General features: G+C 35.4%; 2 protein-coding genes across 6 annotated transcripts in view; both read right to left on the minus strand.

Annotated features, from left to right (window-relative positions):
• LOC125073612 (oxysterol-binding protein-related protein 6-like) overlaps window positions 1-5730 on the minus strand; it is a 51531-nt gene extending 45801 nt beyond the window's left edge. For all 5 annotated transcript variants that reach the window (XM_047684506.1, XM_047684505.1, XM_047684504.1 and 2 more), the window contains exon 1: window positions 5478-5730. The gene's annotated coding sequence lies outside the window, so the exon portion shown is untranslated. The remainder of the gene's footprint in view (window positions 1-5477) is intronic.
• A 467-nt stretch (window positions 5731-6197) lies between these two features.
• On the minus strand, window positions 6198-20562 carry LOC125073427 (pancreatic lipase-related protein 2-like). Its single transcript, XM_047684250.1, has 4 exons — window positions 20307-20562; window positions 16060-16207; window positions 9054-9194; window positions 6198-6925 (listed from the first exon to the last, which is right to left on the minus strand). The coding sequence occupies exons 1-4, from the start codon at window positions 20413-20415 to the stop codon at window positions 6244-6246; spliced, it is 1080 nt and encodes a 359-aa protein (XP_047540206.1). The 5' UTR covers window positions 20416-20562; the 3' UTR covers window positions 6198-6243.
• Window positions 20563-22853: the final 2291 nt, after the last annotated feature.

The following is a 22853-nucleotide window of genomic DNA, read 5'->3' on the forward strand; positions in this document are numbered from 1 at the left end:
TCGGACCAGTCGGGGATTTGAACCCAGAACCTCGAGATAAACGGCCTTATATATAGCGAATAGACCAACGAGCAATAAACATTATCATTAAAAAAAATGCCTAAAACAGTAATAATTATAATATTACATGCAAGCCATGAAGCAGCGTAGTTAAATAAACTCCAAAACTTTTCTTGAGGAGGGGGAAGAGGAGGGAGAACTTTTGTATAGCGACGTGACATTAACGGGCTACTCTCTATGCAAAACAAAACATTTATTTGTTTATTCCACTGCACTAATGAGATTTCAAAGCAACGTGAATCAGGTGTCGACTACGGAATGATATCATCGTGACATCATTCTTTGCAGTACTGTAATATTAGATAGGGCTACCGAGAGGAATGTCGAAATATAATTAACTTAAAATAATTTCAAGTGTTATTTTATGTAAATGATATTTCTACGTTCCTTTTGGTAACCCTATGTATTATAACAGAATTTTATCTATTTTTTTATTTTATTTAAAAACTTTATTGACCAATAACAAAAGTTGGAACAAAAGGCGGACTTAATGCCTGAAGGCATTTTCTACCAGTCAACCTTTAGGCCAAACAGATAGTCATGAAGGCGGTAACAATAAATTTTACAATAAATATGATAATAATAATAATGAAACAAAAACATAGATAAAATATTATATATATGCATGAGAATACACATTTATAATTATATATACATATATGATATATGATAACATAACAGAGACATAATAGAAATTTTAAAAACACAGCGTAGTGAGAGAAAGAAGGAGAAACTTAAGAGAGGTTTTTAATAAGATGATCCTGTAAACGACGCTTGAACAATGCTTTCCTACTAAAGCATTGTTCAAGCGCCTTTCTAATTTCTACCGGAAGTTAATTGTTCTATGTTACTGTAAAAGCTCGAACTACGGTAAATCTTAAGATTTTCCAGTAAAACCTTAGATTTATATATTACTTTACAATAGCAATTAAGTTAAACAAGGGTATAACATACATAAAAATGTAACATCGGATCTGATATATTTAAAACTAAGTATGTTATGCAATGCTGGGGTGCGAGAAAAGTTTAAAAGAGGCCAAACTGGTACCCAGCACATTCTCGTTCCACATATAAAAGTACAACTAAAAACAATTCTCGTGTTTTCCTCGGAAATTTTTATCTCGACATACACAGTAACAGCCTATAAATTTCCCACAGCTGGGCTAAGGCCTCCTCTCTCTTTAATGAGAAGGTTTGGAGCATATTCCACCACGCTGCTCCAATGCCGGTTGGTGGAGTACACATGTGGCAAAATTTCGTTGAAATTAGACACATGCAGGTTTCCTCACCACGAGATAAATTATAGACACAAATTAAGCACATGAAAATTCACTGGTGCTTGCATTGAAGTCGCAATCATCGGTTAAGATGCACGCGTTCTAACCACTTGGCCATCTCGGCTCCTCTATTTCGCTCGGGTCCGCTATTCTCGAGATAAGTATCTTATAATTAAGTCGGATTAGCTGATAAGCAATTATGACGGCAAGATTAATTAAAATCCCTTGTTTTTAACATAATTTTTGCATACTTAATTCCATGCACTAAAGAGTACTGAGTTTCTAGTCATTTCTTCTTGACAGTGATAATATCAAACATTCAAAAACAGCAGATATACACTAATTTTAATGTAGACTTGATAAGGCTGATTTTATGATCCTGTGTATGGACTTGAAATTGACGAAGGTCAATTCTTGTTTTATGCACGTTTACATTTTTTCAATTCCAATTTCCGTAATGACACGAATCAAAATTAGTTCTGAATCAAATTTAGAATCTTCTTGAATAAAGTATTATTATATATGAATTCAATTTTGCTGAGTCTCCTTAAAAACTTGGTATTTCCCGTGAATTTGATGTGTGTTTATATAATATATTGCAGTCGTAGAGGGTTCAGAACCCACAGTAGTTCCGTGAGTCACACACGCAATCGGATGGTTTTTTTATTACTGTTTTCTGATCAGTTAAAGCTGCCTTGAATTTTTATATTCGTTACAGCATTCTTTGGCATCTAACCTTGATGTCTTTAATTTGGGAAGTCGAACGATATATTTTATGTGGTGACTTACTTATCTCGATGCGACGCCATCTTTATGTTTTAAATCAGGTCATATTTTTTTTCACATTAGCAGCCTGTAAATTTCCCACTGCTGGGCTAAGGCCTCCTCTCCCTTTGAGGAGAAGGTTTGGAGCATATTCCACCACGCTGTTCCAATGCGGGTTGGTGGAATACACATGTGGCAGAATTTCGTTGAAATTAGACACATGCAGGTTTCGTCACGATGTTTTCATTCACCGCCGTGCATGAGATGAATTGTCAACACAAATTAAGCACATGAAAATTCAGCGGAGCCTGCCTCGGTTTGAACCCGAAATCGTCGGTTAAGATGCACGCGTTCTAGCCACTGGGCCATCTCGGCTCCATAAAACAGATCACAAATACACAAAATATGCATGTACGTATAATGTATATTCAAAATAATGTCTTATTGGAAGTAATGGTGACAATCATTGTATAGACACGACGAGGAAAGGTAAACTAATAATACCTAGTTTCCGACTTCGCAGAGTTAATACATCCTTCCTGGGGCACGGTATTCGTTTCTATAATAAGATACCACAGTTATTCATAGCTTAGTCTGTTAATAAATTTAAAAGCTGATGTCATATAAACGGTGATAAATAAGGCGTACCCAATAAAAGATTGTATTTAAGATAGAAAAGCGTGGACTTCTTTTTTTTTATGGCTTTGGTTGGCGGACGTGCAAATGGGCCACCTGATGGTAAGTGGTCACCACCGCCCATAGACAAAGGGGCTGTAAGAAATATTAACCATTCCTTACGTCACCTAGGAGCCACCTACCTAGGGAACTAAGATGTTATGTCCCTTGTGCCTGTTATTACACTGGTATAGTATTTATTGATTTACTGGATATATAAAAATTTAATTGAGTGTATACTCAATGAGTGTCTTGCCGGTTATTCTAGGTAGAATATAGTTTTCAAAACGGTGGAGGCTTTGCATTTAATTTAACACTATAACATTCGAATTCAAAAATGCTTTTATGAGCCTACTCGAACAAAGAATATTTCGATTCTGATTTTTCGACATGTTTGACGGAAGAACAATCGACGAGGAACTGGTATATATAGTACGACAAAATTCAAATGTAGCAACGACAATTAAAAAAAAAACCATCAATCGTCAATTTGAGTAATGTGTTATATGACATTACAAATTATTACGTTTGTTTAAAGATTATTATCGCATAACAAATAGATAAATGATGATTTCGAATTCACTTAATTTTGGTTTTACGAATTTTGCTGATCTTAGTTGAGTCGAACTATACGTAGTTATACGAGGTTACTTACGATTTTAACCCACTAAAACATTTGTAATGTCTTCGGCACTATTCGGAGAGGCTGAACTATCTCACGCTGTGCAATGTTTGTATCTCAGCGGATCACGCCTCAGGGGGCGAAAGAATGATCACGCAAGCATCCTCACTCCCTAATCCTTGCTAATGCCTACGGCAGCGCGAAACCATCCTATCGACCTCCTAAAAGCTAGCCTCTACACCAACGAGGTCATTGCTAGGAGTAATTAGCAAGAGTTTCACAGTTCCTCATCGTTTATTCATTGCCTACCTGGGAAACAAAAGACTAAGAAAAGTACTGATGACGTAATGAAGTTTATGACATCAGCGTCTAGGATTTAATTCTATATAATCATACTTATAAACTGCTAATGACACGCGATTATTGATACAGCATTGAAAATTATCACAAAAATTGAAGACTTAGCGCCAGTTTTCGATAAACTAAATACTGAAAGGTCATTGGTTACCGATTGCGTCACCGGCTGTCGACCAATAACCATTCAAATCAAAGCAAAGTTCGTTAATTTTCATTAGTACACCATGTAGTACTGCCTTTTTTAAATAGAGAATATTTTCTTAGTGATATCGTGCTGATCAATTTCGGTCATGTTGGTGGTCACAATTAGAGAAGGAAGTTAACATTATAGAGGTAATTTGATATCTCATTCTTCTCAGAATATACTATATCTCTCCCTATTCCCTAACTCATAACTCGATGGTAAGGCGATCCAGATTATTCAAGAGAACGACCAACAGTATTATGAGCCTTTCACGTTAACACTAAAATCTTCTTAAAAAAAAATACAAAGTGTTACTGTTTTACAGTAGAATATATGTTAAGAACCCAGGTTGACTTACTCAAAGATCAGCCAACGAGTGAAAGTGTATGTTCTATGTTTAGATAGTTAAATATTATCAGTATTTAATTTATATCCACAAGTATGTATATTTGTAGTAGTTATATTGGTTTCTCTAACATAGTGCTGCTTGAAGCCCTAACAGGAGAGGTAACAGCCTGTTAATGACCACCATCACTGCTCGAAGTTTAAAACCTTTGATCAATGTATTTCTCTAATGTTAGTATACACAAGGGGCCGAATTTCATACAATGGCAATGTCAAAGGTTTTTTCAAAGTAAAATAGTTTATAGAACAATGTCAGTTTCATCAAACAAATTTAAATAGAATTTTGTCATTGTTTCAAATTAACCATTATTTTGATTCCCATATCTGATACAATTGGACATCTTTATATATTATGAACTATTTCTTTTAAATTATGGAAAATGTAACTACAGGCACAAGGGACATAACATCTTAGTTCCCAAGGTTGGAGCGATGTAAGCTATGGTTAATATTTCTTACACCACTAATTTCAATGGCCGGTGGTGACCACTTACCATCATGTGACCTAATTGCTCATCCGCCTACCTATACCATAAAAATTGAGCCACCAATCAGTAAAGTGTATTGTATCAAATAAATTATTGTAATTGTTATCATATCTTTTAGATATAATTTATCTATAAAAGGACAAATGGACTCTATCGTATATGTTATGTTTTTATCTGTACAATTTGTGTTATATATTTATTTGTTGATTTTCACTCATAATATGTATCTTTAAAAGGTAAAAATTTTAAACAAAGAATCATTAATAATTTAATGAATTGAATGTCACTTAACTGCCATTAAATAAAATTAAATGGGTAAAAGCTAATTATTCAAAAATATGTTAATATACCACAATTATCAACACAGCATGACAAGCGTTATGTATAACTCGAAATTTTGGCTAAAATTCTTTTCTGAAACGTAAATACAAAATGCGTAAAAAAACCTTGAAATAAACTGGTTTCTCACTAGCTCAGTTATAGCAATTATCAATAATTACACAGTAAATACTGTACTAAAATTATGAACGTGAGTGCCTTATGTGATTTTAAAAAATATATATTAATAATATACCGCACTTCACTTCCGCTATATTTATTCTTATAAGACAATGTTTAATAACAAAAAAATGCGTAATACTTACGTAAGACACCGTAAATAACAATTCAGATCTTTATATCACAGATGAAATCTGATTTTGTATGTGTTGCATACGAATTTATTTCAGCCTCAAAATTATACGTATAGCACTACACTTAGAATTTTATCGAACTGCGCCAATATGTTTACACTTGACAACTTTTAATTTGTGTTCATTTTAACAATAATTGATTTAATTTAGAAAGAAACCCGCGAGAATGAAGCACCATTTTGAAAGATTGAGGAAAGATCGACTATTCGACAGACCGTCAAGGTTTTTTTGCAATTGTCAGCCTTTACGTCATTGCGACATCTTGTTTTTTTTTAAATGCTTGACATGGACTCGTCTGGTTTAATTTATAAAAACTAAAGTTTTATAAAATAAATAATTTTGGTGTGTTGTCTTAAGAAAAGTATAATTAAATTAAATAAATGTATAATTAAATTTTATTTGTAGAAAGGTAAAAAATAAGTAAAAATTAAATTATTCTTAGTATTTATTAAATAAAATACACAAAATTGTTATTTGTTAATGGTTTTTCAACAAATATTTTAATACGATTACAATCGTATTAATAAATTTGTTGAAAAACCTACATATATGATTTTTTTTATTATTATTATATTTTTTAATTTACCAAAGTATATCACATTCATTACTGAATAGTAGTAGTAAAAGAATATTACCAAAAAGAGTTCTATTACCCAGCCATAGACTGCCTTTAATCCTTTTCATAAAGTTATTTGTCTTAAAAAAATACTTTTAATAGCTACGTGTATACTTCAGTTTCATTACCATCGTTGATATTACTAATTTTTCTCCACGAATCGTACTCTGACTTTAAGCCATTATTTCCTAGATAATAAGGAAAAACTTTGCCCGTTGACAGATAAAATATACCTTGATTTGTGACATTGACGTTTTCGCCCATGACGTTTGTCGATAAAGGAACTATGTTGTAGCACGCGGAGTCTCTCGCTTCTTGAATACTATTACATTTAATACCTATAAATTTCTTCGGATTCCTCATAGCTGATACCCAAAGACTTAATACCCTAAAATGGCTACATGTCGTAGTACAAGGATAAACGTTCAAGTCTGTCGGTTGAAATTCCCCCCCATTTACATAGAAATCAACATGCCCCATCCTAGCACTCATTCCGTATCCATCGATATTCGTGTGTACAACTTGAACGAAGTCCGCATTCGATGCGTCTAGACGTTCTTGAGAGGAAAGAGTCCTGAAACAAGGTCCAGACGGCTCCAAAGCTGTTATCCTTGATATATTCTTTCCTGTCATTTGTTGGTAGTTTTTCGCTATGTAGCTGGCTGTTTGACCGCCGAGGCTAAAGCCTAGGAGCTCGGTGGTGGTTGGGTCTAATCCGGCTCGAGTTAATTCCACTAATACCTCAGCGACGTGTTTGCCGACAGGACGCATTAGGCGTGAAGCTCTGTAACGGTAAAATAAATTTATGATATTATTTATACAGCGGTAACCACAACTAATTATTGAATAAAATGTGGTTCACGAGCAAAGCCAAATATTACGTCCATTTCGAAAAAGTTCTCTATGATATAACAATCACTTTATTGAAGTCTACCCCCGCGTGTTTTGGCATTCATTGGTGCATATTGTTCGTTACCTTCGGGATCTTCTGACGTCATATTTTATTTGAAGTACAATAGATTTCTGTGGGCGTATGCTAAGAACGAAGTTTTTCATTCGAATTTTTTAATCTTTAACAGAGATCTACTTCTCTCCCTAAATGCATGATATAGAAAATAGGACAGGTTGTAGCCAATGACGTCTGGAGGGGAGATCATATTCGTTAAATACAATACAAAAAAAACCTAATTTAACATAGTAATGTTAAATTAGGTTTTTTTTGTATTGCAAACTTATATATTACTTTATACTATTACATAAAAATGTAATCGTAAGGATAAAATTATGAAACAGTTGGAAGTCTTCTGGGAAGTTGTTACCCTATAACCCTTAATGGACTCATGAACGAAATGTCAATCAGCAGTGATTTAGCCGTTTAGCCGATAAAATCTTTTGCCTGATCCCGATGTCAGTTTTATTTAATATATAATATAACTATTTTCAAAACACAAAATTAACACTCAAAAACTTCTCTTGATTCACTATTGAATAGCAGTTCCTCAATAAAATGAGCGAAATATTTTAACTAATGGACCTGTAAACTCCTGCTTTTGAGAAGTTTTTGGAGATTATTTCACCATGGTATTCCAATACGGATTGATGAAAACACAAGTGGCAGATTTTCATTCGAGGTGAAGGTTACCAAGATGTTTTATAAACAAATCAAATATATGAAAAATCCCAGGTTCTTTTGCGGGTATCAACCCGCACTCTTTGGTTAACATTGACATGTTCTATCTAACCACTTGGCCATCTCAGATTTTAAAGTAAATTAAATTATTAATCACGCTTCTAACGTCATAAATAGAAAATCTATGATTTTTTTAAATCTTTAAATAAGCTTCCGCGTATAAATAAACCGTGCGGCAGCTGTTGTTTGGCAAACGATGCAAAATGGATTCCAATGCAAATATAATTTGACATACCAACGGACGCGTCTAATATTACTATTTATATACTTTTATTATATGCCATTTTTTTATTTTTTTTAATATTACTCCTGGCTTTTATATATGAAGTGACATCGTATCTTGTATGAAATGATCTATTAACAACAATACATTGATAGACATTGATTGGTAGGGCTTTGTGCAAGCCTGCCTGGGTAGGTACCACCCGCTCATCAAGTATTCTACCGCCCAGCCGTAATACTTTGTATAGTTGCTTTCAGGTTTGAAGGGTGAGTGAGGCCAGTAACTACAGACGCAAGGACGTTAATAACTTAGTTTCCAAGATTGGTGGCACATTCGATATGTAAATGATGGTTAATATTTTTTATAGCGTTGTATTATATATGTTGGTAAGTGGTGACCATTTACCAACATATTATGTAAGAAAAAATATGTATAAATAGCGAATGATTTTGTTATTTTGAGTGTATAAGTTAGTGTATAGTTTATTTGTTTAAGTCAACACTTTAAAATATTTGCGAATAGAAATGATGTCCACAGGAAACACATCTTATACATATAATAAAATATTTTTTTAAATTTTTGTCTGTCAATCTGTCTGTCTGAAGATCTCTGTATAAATATCTGTCAAAGGAAAATGTTAACCTCTTTGCTTAATTAGTGTTAAGTTAAATTTTAGTTTTTTATTTTAAACACATATTAATGTACGAGTGTAGGGTTTAGTTTTCTTTGTTATAAATGTATAACGTAAACGCCTGTAATGGTGTATCACACTGTAAAGGAATGTTCCCTGCTTTTACTTATTAATTTGAGCATATGCGAATGGTGTTTCGTAAATCTATAAATAAATAAAAATAAACAAAGATATATAAACAAAGGCGTCTATGAGCGGTGGCGACTACGTACCATCAGGCGTTATTTTCGAGTCTGCTAATTTATTAGAAATAAAAATATAAAGGAAGTCAACACAATTACAACAACTGGTAGGTATGAAGAACTTACAAATAGTAGTGAACCGTGGCGAAGCGCTGGTTGTCAATTAGGATCACATTGTACCCCTTAGCTTCGTACTCATTAGCGAACATTCCGGATATCGGAAAACTTGTACTGTCCAAGTATCCGATTGCTACTACCATGGTTTTTCTGCAAAAAAAAAACATTTTCATACATTTTAAATTAAAAATAAAATACAGATCACAACGAATGTCATTATATATTATCTATTTATATATACGAATATAATAAAGATAAACAGTATGTTTGTTTGTTTGAGAGTACTAATTAAGATCTTTTTTTTTAATTAACATTAGAAAATAAAATAATCAACACTCACGCCCTCAGCTTACATGCAAGGATTACATGCGTTTACCCCATCCGTACGGGAGGTATTGTTTTAATTAAACCTTTTAAATTGTTACCTTTAATACTATTCTTCTATATATATTAAAATCCCTAGAGAGCATATAGTGTCAAGTGCGCGTGCTATTAAAATTGATATATTTTGGCAAATTTAACTGGAACATCAACTGGTCCTTTTTTAAAAAAAAGCTTTAGTTATAGATGGTCCATTTATAACACACCATATAAACAACTCAACTGGAGATGGACAGGACACATGATAAGAGAAAAGACAGAAAAATGGACAAGGCTCTTAACAGGATGGTACCCCCGAGATAGTAAAAGAAGCCGAGGTAGACAAAATATGAGATAGGACGATATTAAAAAAGCAGCGGATCCAAGGAGGCCAACGACCGTGAACCGATATTTTACAACAAAGTTTAAGGCAAAAGTGAAAAATGTGTTTCATAACTTATTTGTGTAAACCATAACAGCAACAAAGGCTTTATTATTATTATTATATTGACTAAGATCAAGTACAATTCATGATGGCGGAGTCAAGCCGTGGGTGCAACCGCACGGAGCTAGTTGTGTAAATAATATGATGTCATAGAATGATGATTAATTGTTTATGTGTTTACCGTTGATAACGGTTACGATAAAATGTTTATATTTTATCTTGTATCAATCGATTTTTGAATACACGTGTCTAGATAACATAATTTATCGACGACTTAGGACTTGGTGCTAGTATGTGTAGGTACCCGAATATTAGGTGCTATATCCCTATAGTATTAAAGTAAAAGATTTAGACATATGTCACGATAGTCGAAACCTCAATTCAATCGAAAAATAAAGAATTTCATTTGTGCTCAATTCTAATCATATGGTTTATCTTATTAATTATTATTTATTAATAATAGTTTAAAAAATGTATTGTATTTCTTATTTGTAATTATTATGCTTATTATATGGAATGGAATGGAACGGAACGGAACGGAACGGAATGGAATGGAATGAAATAAAATAAAATCTTAGCTCCCAAGTGTGGGGGCGCATGGCCGATGTAAGGAATGGTTAATATTCGTAAGTGTCTCACGTGTACAGTTACACTACGATTTAAATTCATATTGCGCTTGGAGATATTAGAAACCAGTGATGACAGAGCCGGGCCTACCATATGACCTTTTTGGTTTTAGCCCAGGGTCCCGTGGATTCACGGAGCTCCCAGCTAAGTCAAGTCAAGTCAATAATAGATGATAATGCGAAAGAATCCATAACTTTATTTTATGGTTTGACGCCAGCCAGAATTTCAGAAAGTCCATGGTAAGTTCCACATAAAATACCTGCCACACAAAAAGCAAAACTGAAATGTGCGACGTTCAAGTAGTTTTAAAACCACATTTCGCTCATTTTAAAGTTATATCGTTAAGAACTTGTTTAACAAAGGTCAGTTTGAAGACAAACTTTATACTGAATAAAAGTTTAAATTCATGGTAAAGTCCACCTGGCCGAGTTTTGACTACGACGGCCCGTCTCAATTTTAAATATGCAGGATATATATCTATACTTAATATGACATGTCCTGACTGACTGATTCATCATTGCCGAGTGTAAACTATTAAAGTTAGGGCCGTGAAATTTGGTGAGTAGGATCGTTTTATTGAGTAGACCCAGCAGTAGGCCAGTGAGGAAGGAGTTTTGGAAATTCTACCCCTAAGGTGTTGAAATAGAGGTTGAAATTTTATATGGAAGTAAGTCATTTTTTAAATTAGAAACATGAAACTTTATTTTTGGAATTCGGTTCAATACCAGAGCTCATCGTAAATTAAATGCTCGTATTATTATATAATTTGGCATTTAACAATCTGTTTATAAACTAATAGTCCTTATAATTTGAACAAACATGCAAAAAGAGGCCCAGAAAGAGAATCTGAGTGAACATGTGTGTGTGTGTGTCTCCTGGCCGGCTGACACGGCTACAGCGACTGTTATTCTAGACAAATATAGTAAGAAATTACATAAAAGTAAAAGTTACTTTATGTAATGTGAGAGCTCCGTTGTTCTGCTCTCTGATGCGCTCTAATATGACTTATGTACCCAATCTTGTTAATAAGGGTACGACCGCATTTCGGGCATGTTAAAACCCCGTCAACGTAGTTAAAGACTATGGCAGCTGGTGGTCGGGCCTTTAACTCATCTCTCTTCTTGTTAAGGTCTAGGCAACGTTCAACCTCGAATTTATTCACTTGAACGTTAACTTGCCGCCTCCACTCTGTACGTTCAGCTGCTTTATCTTCCCACTCAGATGGCTCTATTTTGCACCGTTTCATATGTCTTTTCAGAACATCCTTGTATCTAAGGTACTAGCCACCACGTTTACGTTTACCGTACTGGAGTTCTGAGTAGAGGATGCGTTTCGCCACCCTACTTTCCGGCATACGCGATACATGTCCGCACCAACGGAACTGTCGCCTCATCAGATACATCTCAATACCTCCGACATTTGATTTCCTTAGCACATTTGTGTTCCTTACACAATCTGACCATCTGATGTTCATGATGTCCCGGAGGCACTTGAGGTGAAATCTGTCGAGTGTACGAATGTGCTTGCGGTATAGTACCCAGGTTTCACACGAATATAGTAGGTTAGGCAACACTACAGACATATAGACACCGATTTTAGTCATAAGCTTCAAATCATGTGATCGAAATACCCTGGTACGTAATTTACCATAAGCTGCAGCTGCAGCGCCAATCCTGTTATTTATTTCTGCATCCAGGTCACATTTTGATGTTATTGTACTACCAAGGTATTTGAATTTATCAACATGCTTTAAACCCTCTGCCCCAATCGATACACTTGGTGATATATGAGCACCCATGGTCATCACTTCTGTCTTCTTGACATTAATTTTAAGACCAAATTTAGTGCAAGCGTTGTCCAGGCCTGTAATAAGGTTTTGCAGGCCCGCAGTAGTGTCAGCTACGAAGCAGAGATCGTCCGCGTACATAATCTCTGAGATGACGGTAAAAGAGACTTTGGTGGAGGCTTTGAGTCGAGACAAGTTAAAGAGCCCACCCGTTGTACGGAATCGAATGCGAATCCCCTCGGACAAATGTTTGAGAGCCTCACGAACTACAACTGCGAAGTATAATGCAAACAGGGTTGGTGCCAGAACGCATCCTTGCTTAACACCACAGTTGACAGAGAAATATTCTGATTGCACTCCGTTTACTGTAACGCAACATATCATATTATCGTGTAGTAGTCGTAAAAGCCTGACAAATTTATCCGGACATCCCAGTTTAGACAGCACTATCCAAAGAGCGTCTCGGGGAACACTGTCAAACGCTTTTTCAAGGTCAACAAAGCACAGAAACATTTGTCGACCCTGTTCTCTACTCTTCTCAGCAAGTTGACGTACTGAGAAGATGGCTTCGCATGTCCCTCTTTCTGGTCGGAAACCAAACTGGGTCTCTGGAAGAATTGATTCGGATACAGGTAACAAGCGGTTCAGGACTATTCTCGCAAAAATTTTACCTGGGGTAGATAAAAGTGATATGCCTCTGTAAGAATTGCAGTCGGTGCGATCACCCTTATTCTTGTACAGAAAGCATATGCGAGAAACCCTGAAACACTCCGGTACCTGTTCCTCCTCCCACATGCGCATAAATAATTTCCAGAGAGTAATATGCAAATTCTCACCTCCATATTTGAGAATTTCTCCGCTGATGTTATCAATGCCTGCTGCTCTCTTGTTCCGTTGTTGTTTTATTGCCAGGACAGTTTCTTCTAATGATGGCGGTCTTAGAAGTTCATCATTTAACGGGTTTTTAGGAAGAGAATTTATGTAATTTAAGTCAGGAGAACGATCGACGTTAAGGAGTTGTTTGAAGTGCTCTGCCCAGCGATTCATCACATCATCTCTATTGGTGAGTGGAATACCGTCAGCTGATTTCAATGGTACTGAGCTGTGATTTGCCGGCCGCGTGAGCTTTCTGATCTCGTCATAGAAAGCACCAAGTTGGTTGGTATCAGATAACATCTGCAGGTAGAGTGACTTTTCTTGCCACCACTTGTCTTTAGCTGCTCTGGTCATTTTTCTAAGGCAAGAGTTACTGATCTTAATTTTCTCTAATATTTCATCTTGATGGTGATTATCAAACTCGTTGAGAAGTTTTCTATGTTCTCTAAAAGCATCCATAAATTCAGCGTCATGCTCATCGAACCAGTCTTCGTACTTGTATGTTTTGAGACCCAAAACTTGAGTACTGATTGCCACGAGCTTTGTTGACAGCGTTTGCCAGATGGTCTTAAGGTCACCATTTTCAATGTCCAATGATTCCAGTGCATCATCTAGAGCTTGTATGTAGGCCGCACTCGTTGGCATATGTTGAAGGTCATCAACGTTTGTGCGCGGGGTTTTAACGAAATTTCTTCTACAAGGAAGACGAAGATTTAACTTAAGTTTCGTTACTACAAGACGATGGTCGGTCCAACAGTGTGCACCGCGCATGACGCGCGTTATTTTCACCTGTCCAATATCCCTTCTGCGCACAATCGCGTAATCGATGAGATGCCAATGCTTCGATCTTGGGTGCATCCACGTGGTTTTATACTTGGCCGGTAGTCGAAAATTTGTGTTTGAGATCGACAGACCAAACTGAGCACATAAACTGAGCAAGAGATGTCCATTGCTATTCATGTTACCTATACCATGTCTGCCGATTACATTCGGCCAAGCCTCAAAATCTCGCCCTACTCTAGCATTAAAGTCGCCTAACAAAAGGATCTGCTCACGTGGTCGGATTTTTGAAAGGACATGGGTCAATTCTTCATAAAATTTAGTTTTAATGTCATCAGAGCTATCCAAAGTAGGTGCGTAAACGCTTATTAAATTTAAAAAGTTTTTATTATCAAGATGTAGCTTAAGCGTTATAATACGATCCGATATGTAGATTGGAAATTCCTCAAGCTGTTTAGCAATTTCCGCCTTGACCGCAAAGCCAATGCCCGAGCGCCGTGGCTCGCATGCTGGGGTACCCTTCCAGAAAAAGGTGTAACCACCCCCATGTTCTACGAGCTGACCTTGCTCAGCAAGATGTGTTTCGCTGAGAGCAGCTATATCGATATTATAGCGGCGTAGTTCTCTTGCCACTACAGCTGTCTTTCGCTCTGGGCATACGTTAACATCGCGGTCAAGAAGGGTACGTATGTTCCACGTACCGATTTTAAGATAGGAAGATGTATTGATTTTATTTACTTTTTTGGACTTTCGACCACGTCAAATGGGTTGCGCGAGCAGCCGTGGTTACTGCCCCCCGAAAAGATTGGAACAAGCAATTTTTAGAGCACCTTTTCTAGCTCCCTCCTCGGCTGAGCGAGGAAAGCAGTGCCTCCCTAAATAGGGCTGCTTTGGCACACAGGGTGCTGCCCAATTTACGTTGTTGTTCCGATGCAACGTGAAAACGACCACTCTCCCTGTATCGCCTGTGTGCAGACTTCAGACAAAACCCAACTTGCAAGGTCAGACCTCTCTACTTCAGTCCATCGCCACAGGAACTTTGTCTCGAGAACCATTATCCAGAAACAGTCTGTTGCGCAGGATATATTATGGTGCTTAAGCGTACGCGCATTCGCAGATGCACCCTCTCGTCCTTCGTCTTCTTTTTCGGATGGAACGGATGGCCGCTACGATCTGAGAAGAGTCAGGATGCAGTGTCTAGGAGACGAAAATCGAACCCTTATCGCCTCCTTGAGCCTTTCACGATGCCTTGCTATATTGCCACCGAAAGTGGACTGCCGATAGGCCAACATAGACTTCATTGCACTGGGCGGGGGATGACCGCCAGCTAGGATGCCGAGGCATCCAAGCCCCCTCTGCCAGGTTTCGCCCACGAGTCGACGTGGTTTCCAGGGTGTGGCCGCTGCATGCAGGACAGCTTCTTGGAGCCACTGGCGAGAGATTTTTGGATTTCAACGAATTTAAATAATACAGCTACCACGTAGGGTCGACTGGCTGAATTAGACGCTAAAAATCCAATACACCCCTAGAGTGAACATAGAAGCCAGAAAAAAGCTCTCGGGCGCATACGTACAAGGACACCCGACCCCAGCTGAACTGGGTAGAGGGTTTAGACAAAGGAGAAGGAGGTCAATACGATTTGAAATTTATATAGTCTTTAATGTGTGTCACCGAGTGCATTTACCTGCATTGTAACTGGTCAGATTTGGGCTTACTTGAGTGAGCCATTATATGAGTATAATGAGGCACTTTGGTACATTACATTGAGAAAATAGTCCACTACATTGGAGCCATCACTGAAAAAGCTGAACCGAACAAACGATCCAAATATTCGTCTCTAAATTATGTTTTTATCCCATTTTCTGGTGAAACACTTGGACCTTGGAGTACTAGTGCAAACATCTTCATCAATGTATAACACTTCGCCTTATTGATTACACTGGTGGCTTACAGGACCCCTGGATAATTTTTCGCCTAAAGGATCGGAATTGAGATTCCACGTGACCATTCCACGAGGCCGTGATTTGTATAGCAACTGTTGTTAATTCTTATTTGTATATAGTTTGGACCCTAATGTTAATGTAAATGGAATAAAATAAGGTTGAAATGAAATAACATGAATATTTTATAAATGTTTTTACCTACGAAAGTCTATCCTTGGATCTGTAGCGATGTTTTTCGCGTCCCAATAATTATAGGATTTCCTCGACCGCCCCTTACCCTGGACCACGAAGAAGAGGTACTTCAGCTGACTCCTGGGAATCGAGGCCGGTTTCGTGGACCCTGGACCTGAAAGAATATTTTTACTTTATTTTTGTGTAGTTAGTGATTGCAAGAGCTAATTCGAAACTCACCGCAAAACAATATTTTGAAATGTCAGAGAGTGATACGCGACACCGTTTATGTCGGTTTTCAATATTTTACAAGTGATATACGAAGTGAGCTGAGATGGCCCAGTGGTTAGAACGCGAGCATCTTAACCGATGATTGCGGGTTCAAACCCAGGCAAGCACCACTTAATTTTCATGTGCTTAATTTGTGTGAAGTGTGTCGGCGGTGAGGGAAAACATCGCGAGGAAACCGGCATGTGTCTAATATCAACGATTTTCTGCCACATGTGTATTCCACCAAGCAGCATGTTGGAATATGCTCCAAAACCTTCTCCTCAAAGAGACAGGAGGTCTTAGCCCAGCAGTGGGAAATTTACGATTTTACCTATGTAATGATACGTTATCATAATAATTATAACATATAGAGGACTGTATGTGATAATTATTAAGAACGTCAAATTCAATCTTGTCACGTCATAAGCCTAAATATAATTGTCTTCTAGAACCTTCTCTTTTATGCGATGGATTTTCTGACAAAAGTTTTATGTTAATTGATTGATTATTCGCATTACAAAAAAAGTGTCTCACATCTAGAAGTTAGATAAAATCGATGTCGCATACTTTCTGACATTACACGATCGTGTTCTGCGGTGAGTTTTGAATTTGTTCTGCAGAATAGTTTGTTATGAAATATGATAGGATATTAGGCAATTTCATGATGTTAATGTTTGAGTACATAATGACATGTTTAAGCAAGCTCGTGAATGTGATTGGCGGTAATACTTTACGAATTATTTATTGCATTGTTTGAAAATAAAATACGTTAACGTTACCTAAGTACGTTTGGCATGAGTAGTAAACTCTGCTGTATTATAAAATACAAAGAGTTCTAGGCTAATGTGTCTTTATATATAATACCCAGCAAGGCATAGGTACCTACTTAAATTTTTATTCAAATTTTCCTTATCAACTTTGCCGATATTTAAATCGAAACTTCTTTAAATGAATATTATGTATAGGTTATTTAAGTCTCGACCAACGATTTCATTTCAATTCAAGGTCATATTTTTAAATTTATCTTAAATTCTCCTACCATTGAAATATACAAAAATCCTACGTCATAATTTTATATCAGTTTGTATAATTCATATCCTTAACCTTGAAAAGTATACTGAAAGGATGTAATATAAATGCATTGTTTTTTTTATGTTAATCGTTGTATTTTTATCTTATTGATAATGTTTTTTACAAGAAATAAGTGCGTTGAAAAAACACGTAATTATAAAATCACAGACAATTAAATTTAAAAACGAAGGTTTTCATTAAAAAAAAAAAACAATTACATGCAAAATGTTTTATCTTCGGCCGGCGTTTTTTTAATAAAAATAGTGAAATGAGCCTAGTTTGCCCAGTGATAAAACCTTAACCGATGATTGCCGGTTCAAAAACAGGCAAGCACCACTAAACTTTTATGTGCTTAATTTATGTTTATAATTCATCTTCTGCTTCAGGAAATCTGCATGTGTCTAATTTCAATACAATTCTGCCACATGTGTATCCACCAACCTGCATTGGAGTAGACTGGTGGAATAAACTTTATACCTTCTCCTGAAAGGGAGAGGATAGGATTGATTGTACTCAAAATGGATGTGACGAGCAATACATTTATCAATATAAGCATGACACCTTTGTTTCTCAGATTGGTGGTACAATGACGATGTAGTTGGTGCTTAATATCTCAAACAGCGCTTATATCTATGGTGATCACTTACCATCAGGGGTCCCATTTTCAAGATCGTGAATTCATATACAATTACGTCAGATAGAGAACGACAGAAGGCTGTGACCGCTGCATAAAGATAGATAGTGTGTCCGAAGCAGGACAAGCATTCATCGAAAAAGAACGTAATGAAATCCTTCATCTAAGTATATTTTTATAATAAAGTAACTACGAGTATGTCTGTCAGTCTGTTACGCTTTAACGCCTAAACCACTGATTTTTAAGAAACTTTAATATGAATCAAGCTTGAACTTCAATGAAGGACATAGGCTTTTTAATACCCATAGCTTACGACCGCTCTCTCTTAACACGGTCGAAGCTGAGGGCGAATACTAATAATTAAAAATAATACATATATGGCTGTTATATATACGTACTTACGTTTGATAATAAGTGCATTTAATCAGCAGACAAAATGACCTTCCGCAACCAACGTTGGCGTGTGAACGACAAACAAAAGTATTGGGTGTTACGAGAACAGTTTTTTATGTTCCATTAGATTGAGAGAAATCTCTTAAAGCGAATTCCGTAAACACATTTGCCATTCGCTATCATTTTTATACAAATTTACTGAGTCAGTGCAGTAAGTAAGTAGACTGATGGACAGTTATTAGCTCACTCACCACCGCCCATATGTAGATATTGGCGCCGTAGCAAATATTGACCATTTTTTACATCGCCAATGCGCCACCTATCTAGGGAACTAATATGTTTTGTGGTGATATATTATTTTCATAACATAAACAGCCTGTAAATTTCCCACTGCTGGACTAAGGCCGCCTCTCCCTTTCAGGAGAAGGTATGGAGCATATTCTACCACGCTGCTCCAATGCGGGTCGGTGGAATACAAATGAGAGAGAATTTCGTTGAAATCAGACACATGCAGGTTTCCTCACGATGTTTTCCTTCACCGTCGAGCACGAGATGAATTATTAACACAAATTAAGCACATGAAAATTCAGTAGTGCCTGCCTGGGTTTGAACCCGAAATCATCGGTTAAGATGCACGCGTTCTAACCACTGGACCATCTCGGCTCATATGTATGTTATGTTTATGTATTATTTTCATCGTCATGATTGTTTTTTAATTCAGAAATAACTTAATTATCTTATAAAGTTCATTTATGTGTATCAAAAACAAAAAAGGACCTAAAACTGATCCTTGTGAAACTCTGATTTTTAGCACAGACTCGGGCAACTTAATACCGATTGAATCTTGTGTTTAGATGTAGGTATCAAGCAATGTTACGAGAGATTTTCCTTCAATACCATAGAAAAGTTTACCTACAAATGATTCATACAGCACCGACAACCAAGATAAATAAACATTGTTATAACTACCTATAAATTTCTGTAGTACGGTACTGTAGACGGATATGTGCACCAAATAGGTTTATTTTTTTAATTTACCTAGGAAAAGTCGCGACGCCTAGTATTAGCTTAAATATATTATTTTGAATAATGAAATAAGTGGACGAGCAAAACGCAATGTAATAACAGTTAATTCACCAGGAGTGTCGAAACTCTTGCTACCATGGAGTATTTTCTGTTAAAACTAACATAACGAGCGGGCGACTGTAATTTTATACTGGTTAACAAATTTCATGAACTAAGATATAAGATACTTGCCAGTTAAATCGTAATGAAATAAACCATACAAATAAAAAAATGCGTTCATTTTTTTTTTTAAATAAATCGTTTTTACGCTTGTATGTAACTAAACTCTTCCTAAAGGGTTGGAAAAAAATTCGCTGATTTTTTTTTGTGTATTTTAGTAGTGGGCACTGCGATCGGGAAGTACCTATATTAAATTATTATATCAACTTGAGGACGTCGAGACGGACAGCTGATATATATTATAGAAATAAATTGATTATCATAGTTTACGTTTGCTTGTGCAATGTTTGTGTTTGAAGTATCGATTAAAATGATGTCTTATCTGTTGCATTAGAAAAACATCTCATTGATCGCTTGCGCATACTTAAAATTAGAACAGATTTTGATTCCAATTTTACTTTTTTTATTTTTCTAACTCGTATGTATGTTTCAATTTATTACTCGTTCAAATAACACCAGAAAAAATATTGTTTTTTTTTTTAATTTATTTTTTAACTTTTGAAACAAAATATGTAGATTACATTGTAGGGATTTATTAATGTACTATTTTCTAAGTAGTGTTTATATTAAAATAATAAATCATTAATATTTTGGTATAAATAAATAAATGAATTAATTAAAAATACAATTTAGTATGTAGTAAAATAAAGTTATCACATACATACTGCCATAAATCCCCTCGGGTAACCTTCTTCGCTCCTAGGATCCCCACATTCCACGGAAAATAATAAAAACACAAGGACGCATAAAACGAGCACTCGCACAGACATTTTTTTGAGTTATTACTTTAATGTTACAATAAATATTCAGACAATTTATACGACGAAATAAGCATTGAATGAAGCTTAATTTCTTCCAATATCCCAATACAGTGAGGGCAACGTTCGTGGACATTTTTCAAAATCAAGGCACGTATGGGGGCTTTGACCTTCAACGTAAGCCATTGGCGCGAAAAATAATATGTGACATTTTACTTTTTTAAATTCAATCGTGCAACGACCACCTGGTGTAACAGACAGTTATAAACTAACACAATTTAAAAAGTAAAGTATGTCCGTTGTATTTTGTCGTGTTTCTTAACTTAATAATGTAATAGATTGACGATAAACCTATCTAAGAAAGTATCTTGTTATAAAAAATTAAGATTATGTACTTGATGCTAAACTCGTAAACATGTTTTGGAATGTTGTATGACAAAACAAATTCATTGTTGTTTATGGTGCATTTTCCTAAAGAGATTTAATTTTATTACTTATTCGAAGCGTTTGCTAAGTACCTATCCGTGGCGGATATCAATAAAAAAAAAACAATTTTATGTCTAAAAAAATTAGTAGATTTTCAAGAATCAATTTATTATTATTTTTACTCTCTTCTCTAACCTTAAATAAAATTAAAATTATTTTATACTTTTTTAATACATTAAAAAAAACGAACAGCATATAGGTAAGTTTATTTTTTAATATATTCCCAATTAACATCAAGAGGTACCGGTCCTTGGCAATCCGTACATGGTACTTTGGTCTTGCATATACCACCCTTGCAGCTATACTCCCCTTTTCTGGGATGTTCAGGGGGGATGTCAATGGTGTGCCAAGGCTTATGGAGTTTATTCAGCATTGCCTGTTCCTTGGCTAAGTAGGTCTTGTCTTTTGGAGCTGCGTCAAGAGTCTGCAGACTGTGTACTAGAAGGATGGATATGTACTATAAAAACAAAATAAAAAATATATTAAACTTTATAGTTCGCATGATATCGCAATATTAAAATACTTTAATAAATTAATTTTATTTTAATTAAATAAAATTGAAATACAAGTGCAATAAAATTCTTTATCTTTTTTACAGACAAATTAAAAAAAATAAAACGCTGTTGCACTTAAAACTTCTTTTGATGATCTTGTTATATTATTTAGGTAATTATTAAATGATTTATAATAATTATATTCAAGCACTAACAAAACGTACACCAATAACGTCAAGGAGTATCATTGGTTCATTGGTTTTCTTTTTTTAAGTGTAATCCCAAGTACTTAAAAGATTTATTAGGACGTAAGACACTTTGTATTTTGAGTTTTGGCTGTTTCAAATAACTAAAATATAAAATAACTTACATTGGGATAAGAGTCATAACTCTGATCCCAATGTAAGTTATTATAAATATTGGTGATGGTGATTAAGTGATGTTATCCAATATTTATTAATATTTATTATTCAATATGATATGAACATTATTGGAAGATATGTGCACTGGCACATCAATAGAATGCGTACATCTTAACAGATGATTGCGTTCAAATCATGCAGGCACCGCTCTTTATTTTTATTTCTGCTCATAATTAACATCATACTCGGCGGTAAAAAACATCGTCAGGAAACCACTTCAAATGAAATTATGCCACATTAGCTTCAAACCTTCTCCTTAAAGGGAGGGGAGGCTTTAGCCCATCAGTACCCGCTACATTTACAGTTTTAATATTAGTAGTTATAGTTTATATTAATAAGCGTGTTTTATTTCATTTAATATTTTTATCCATTAATCCATTTTTATACAATATATTTTTTTTATCCGACTAATTGGGAACACAATTCTTACAATTATAAACAAAAACATAATCTAGGGCATAATTATGAATAACTTACGTCTGGTATTAAAATAAAGAAAAAAAAAAAATTTCGTTATCTGGCATTTGGCAGTTAGCCAATTAAAATCCAACACAATTTTCCGATAACAACATATTAATTGAAATTCACATAAACAATCAAAAAATACTCACCAAAACATACATTTTTATGATAATATTATATAATATTACAGCACTATTAATATTTTTTTCTTCTGGTAATGAAAAGTCACTAATCAACAAAGGAATGGCGAACGTCGCCTTATATACAGCCAAATAACCGATGTACCGTAATGACCTCAATACTCATTTCTCTTAAGCATCCAGTGTGTCATATTCATAACTGTCTTACGAACTTCTGCGTTCAATTGTTTGTGTTTCACATATTATAAAGAAAAGTCACCCTGTCGCGTCTGTCTCTGTGTGTGAACGTGATGATTTTAAAAGTATCGATATTTTATTACAGACCGAATCATTAGGATGGTTTGGTAGTATAATCATAAATGTTTTTGTGTTACCGACTGAGAGTTTTAAGTGTTTCGATATAATGGTTTTATGTCGACCATTATTCCCGTGCGAAACCAGATCGG

Source organism: Vanessa atalanta, chromosome 24, assembly GCF_905147765.1.
Source record: "Vanessa atalanta chromosome 24, ilVanAtal1.2, whole genome shotgun sequence".
Taxonomy (NCBI): Eukaryota; Metazoa; Arthropoda; class Insecta; order Lepidoptera; family Nymphalidae; genus Vanessa; species Vanessa atalanta.

Coding starts and splice junctions, on each gene's coding strand:
- LOC125073427 (XM_047684250.1), bottom strand. CDS start 20,415: ATGTCTGTGCGAGTGCTCGTTTTATGCGTCCTTGTGTTTTTATTATTT. Junction 16,208..20,306: donor GAGGGGATTTATGGCAGTAT/GTATGTGATAAC, acceptor ATATTCTTTCAG/GTCCAGGGTCCACGAAACCG. Junction 6,926..9,053: donor GCCACGGTTCACTACTATTT/GTAAGTTCTTCA, acceptor TTACCGTTACAG/AGCTTCACGCCTAATGCGTC.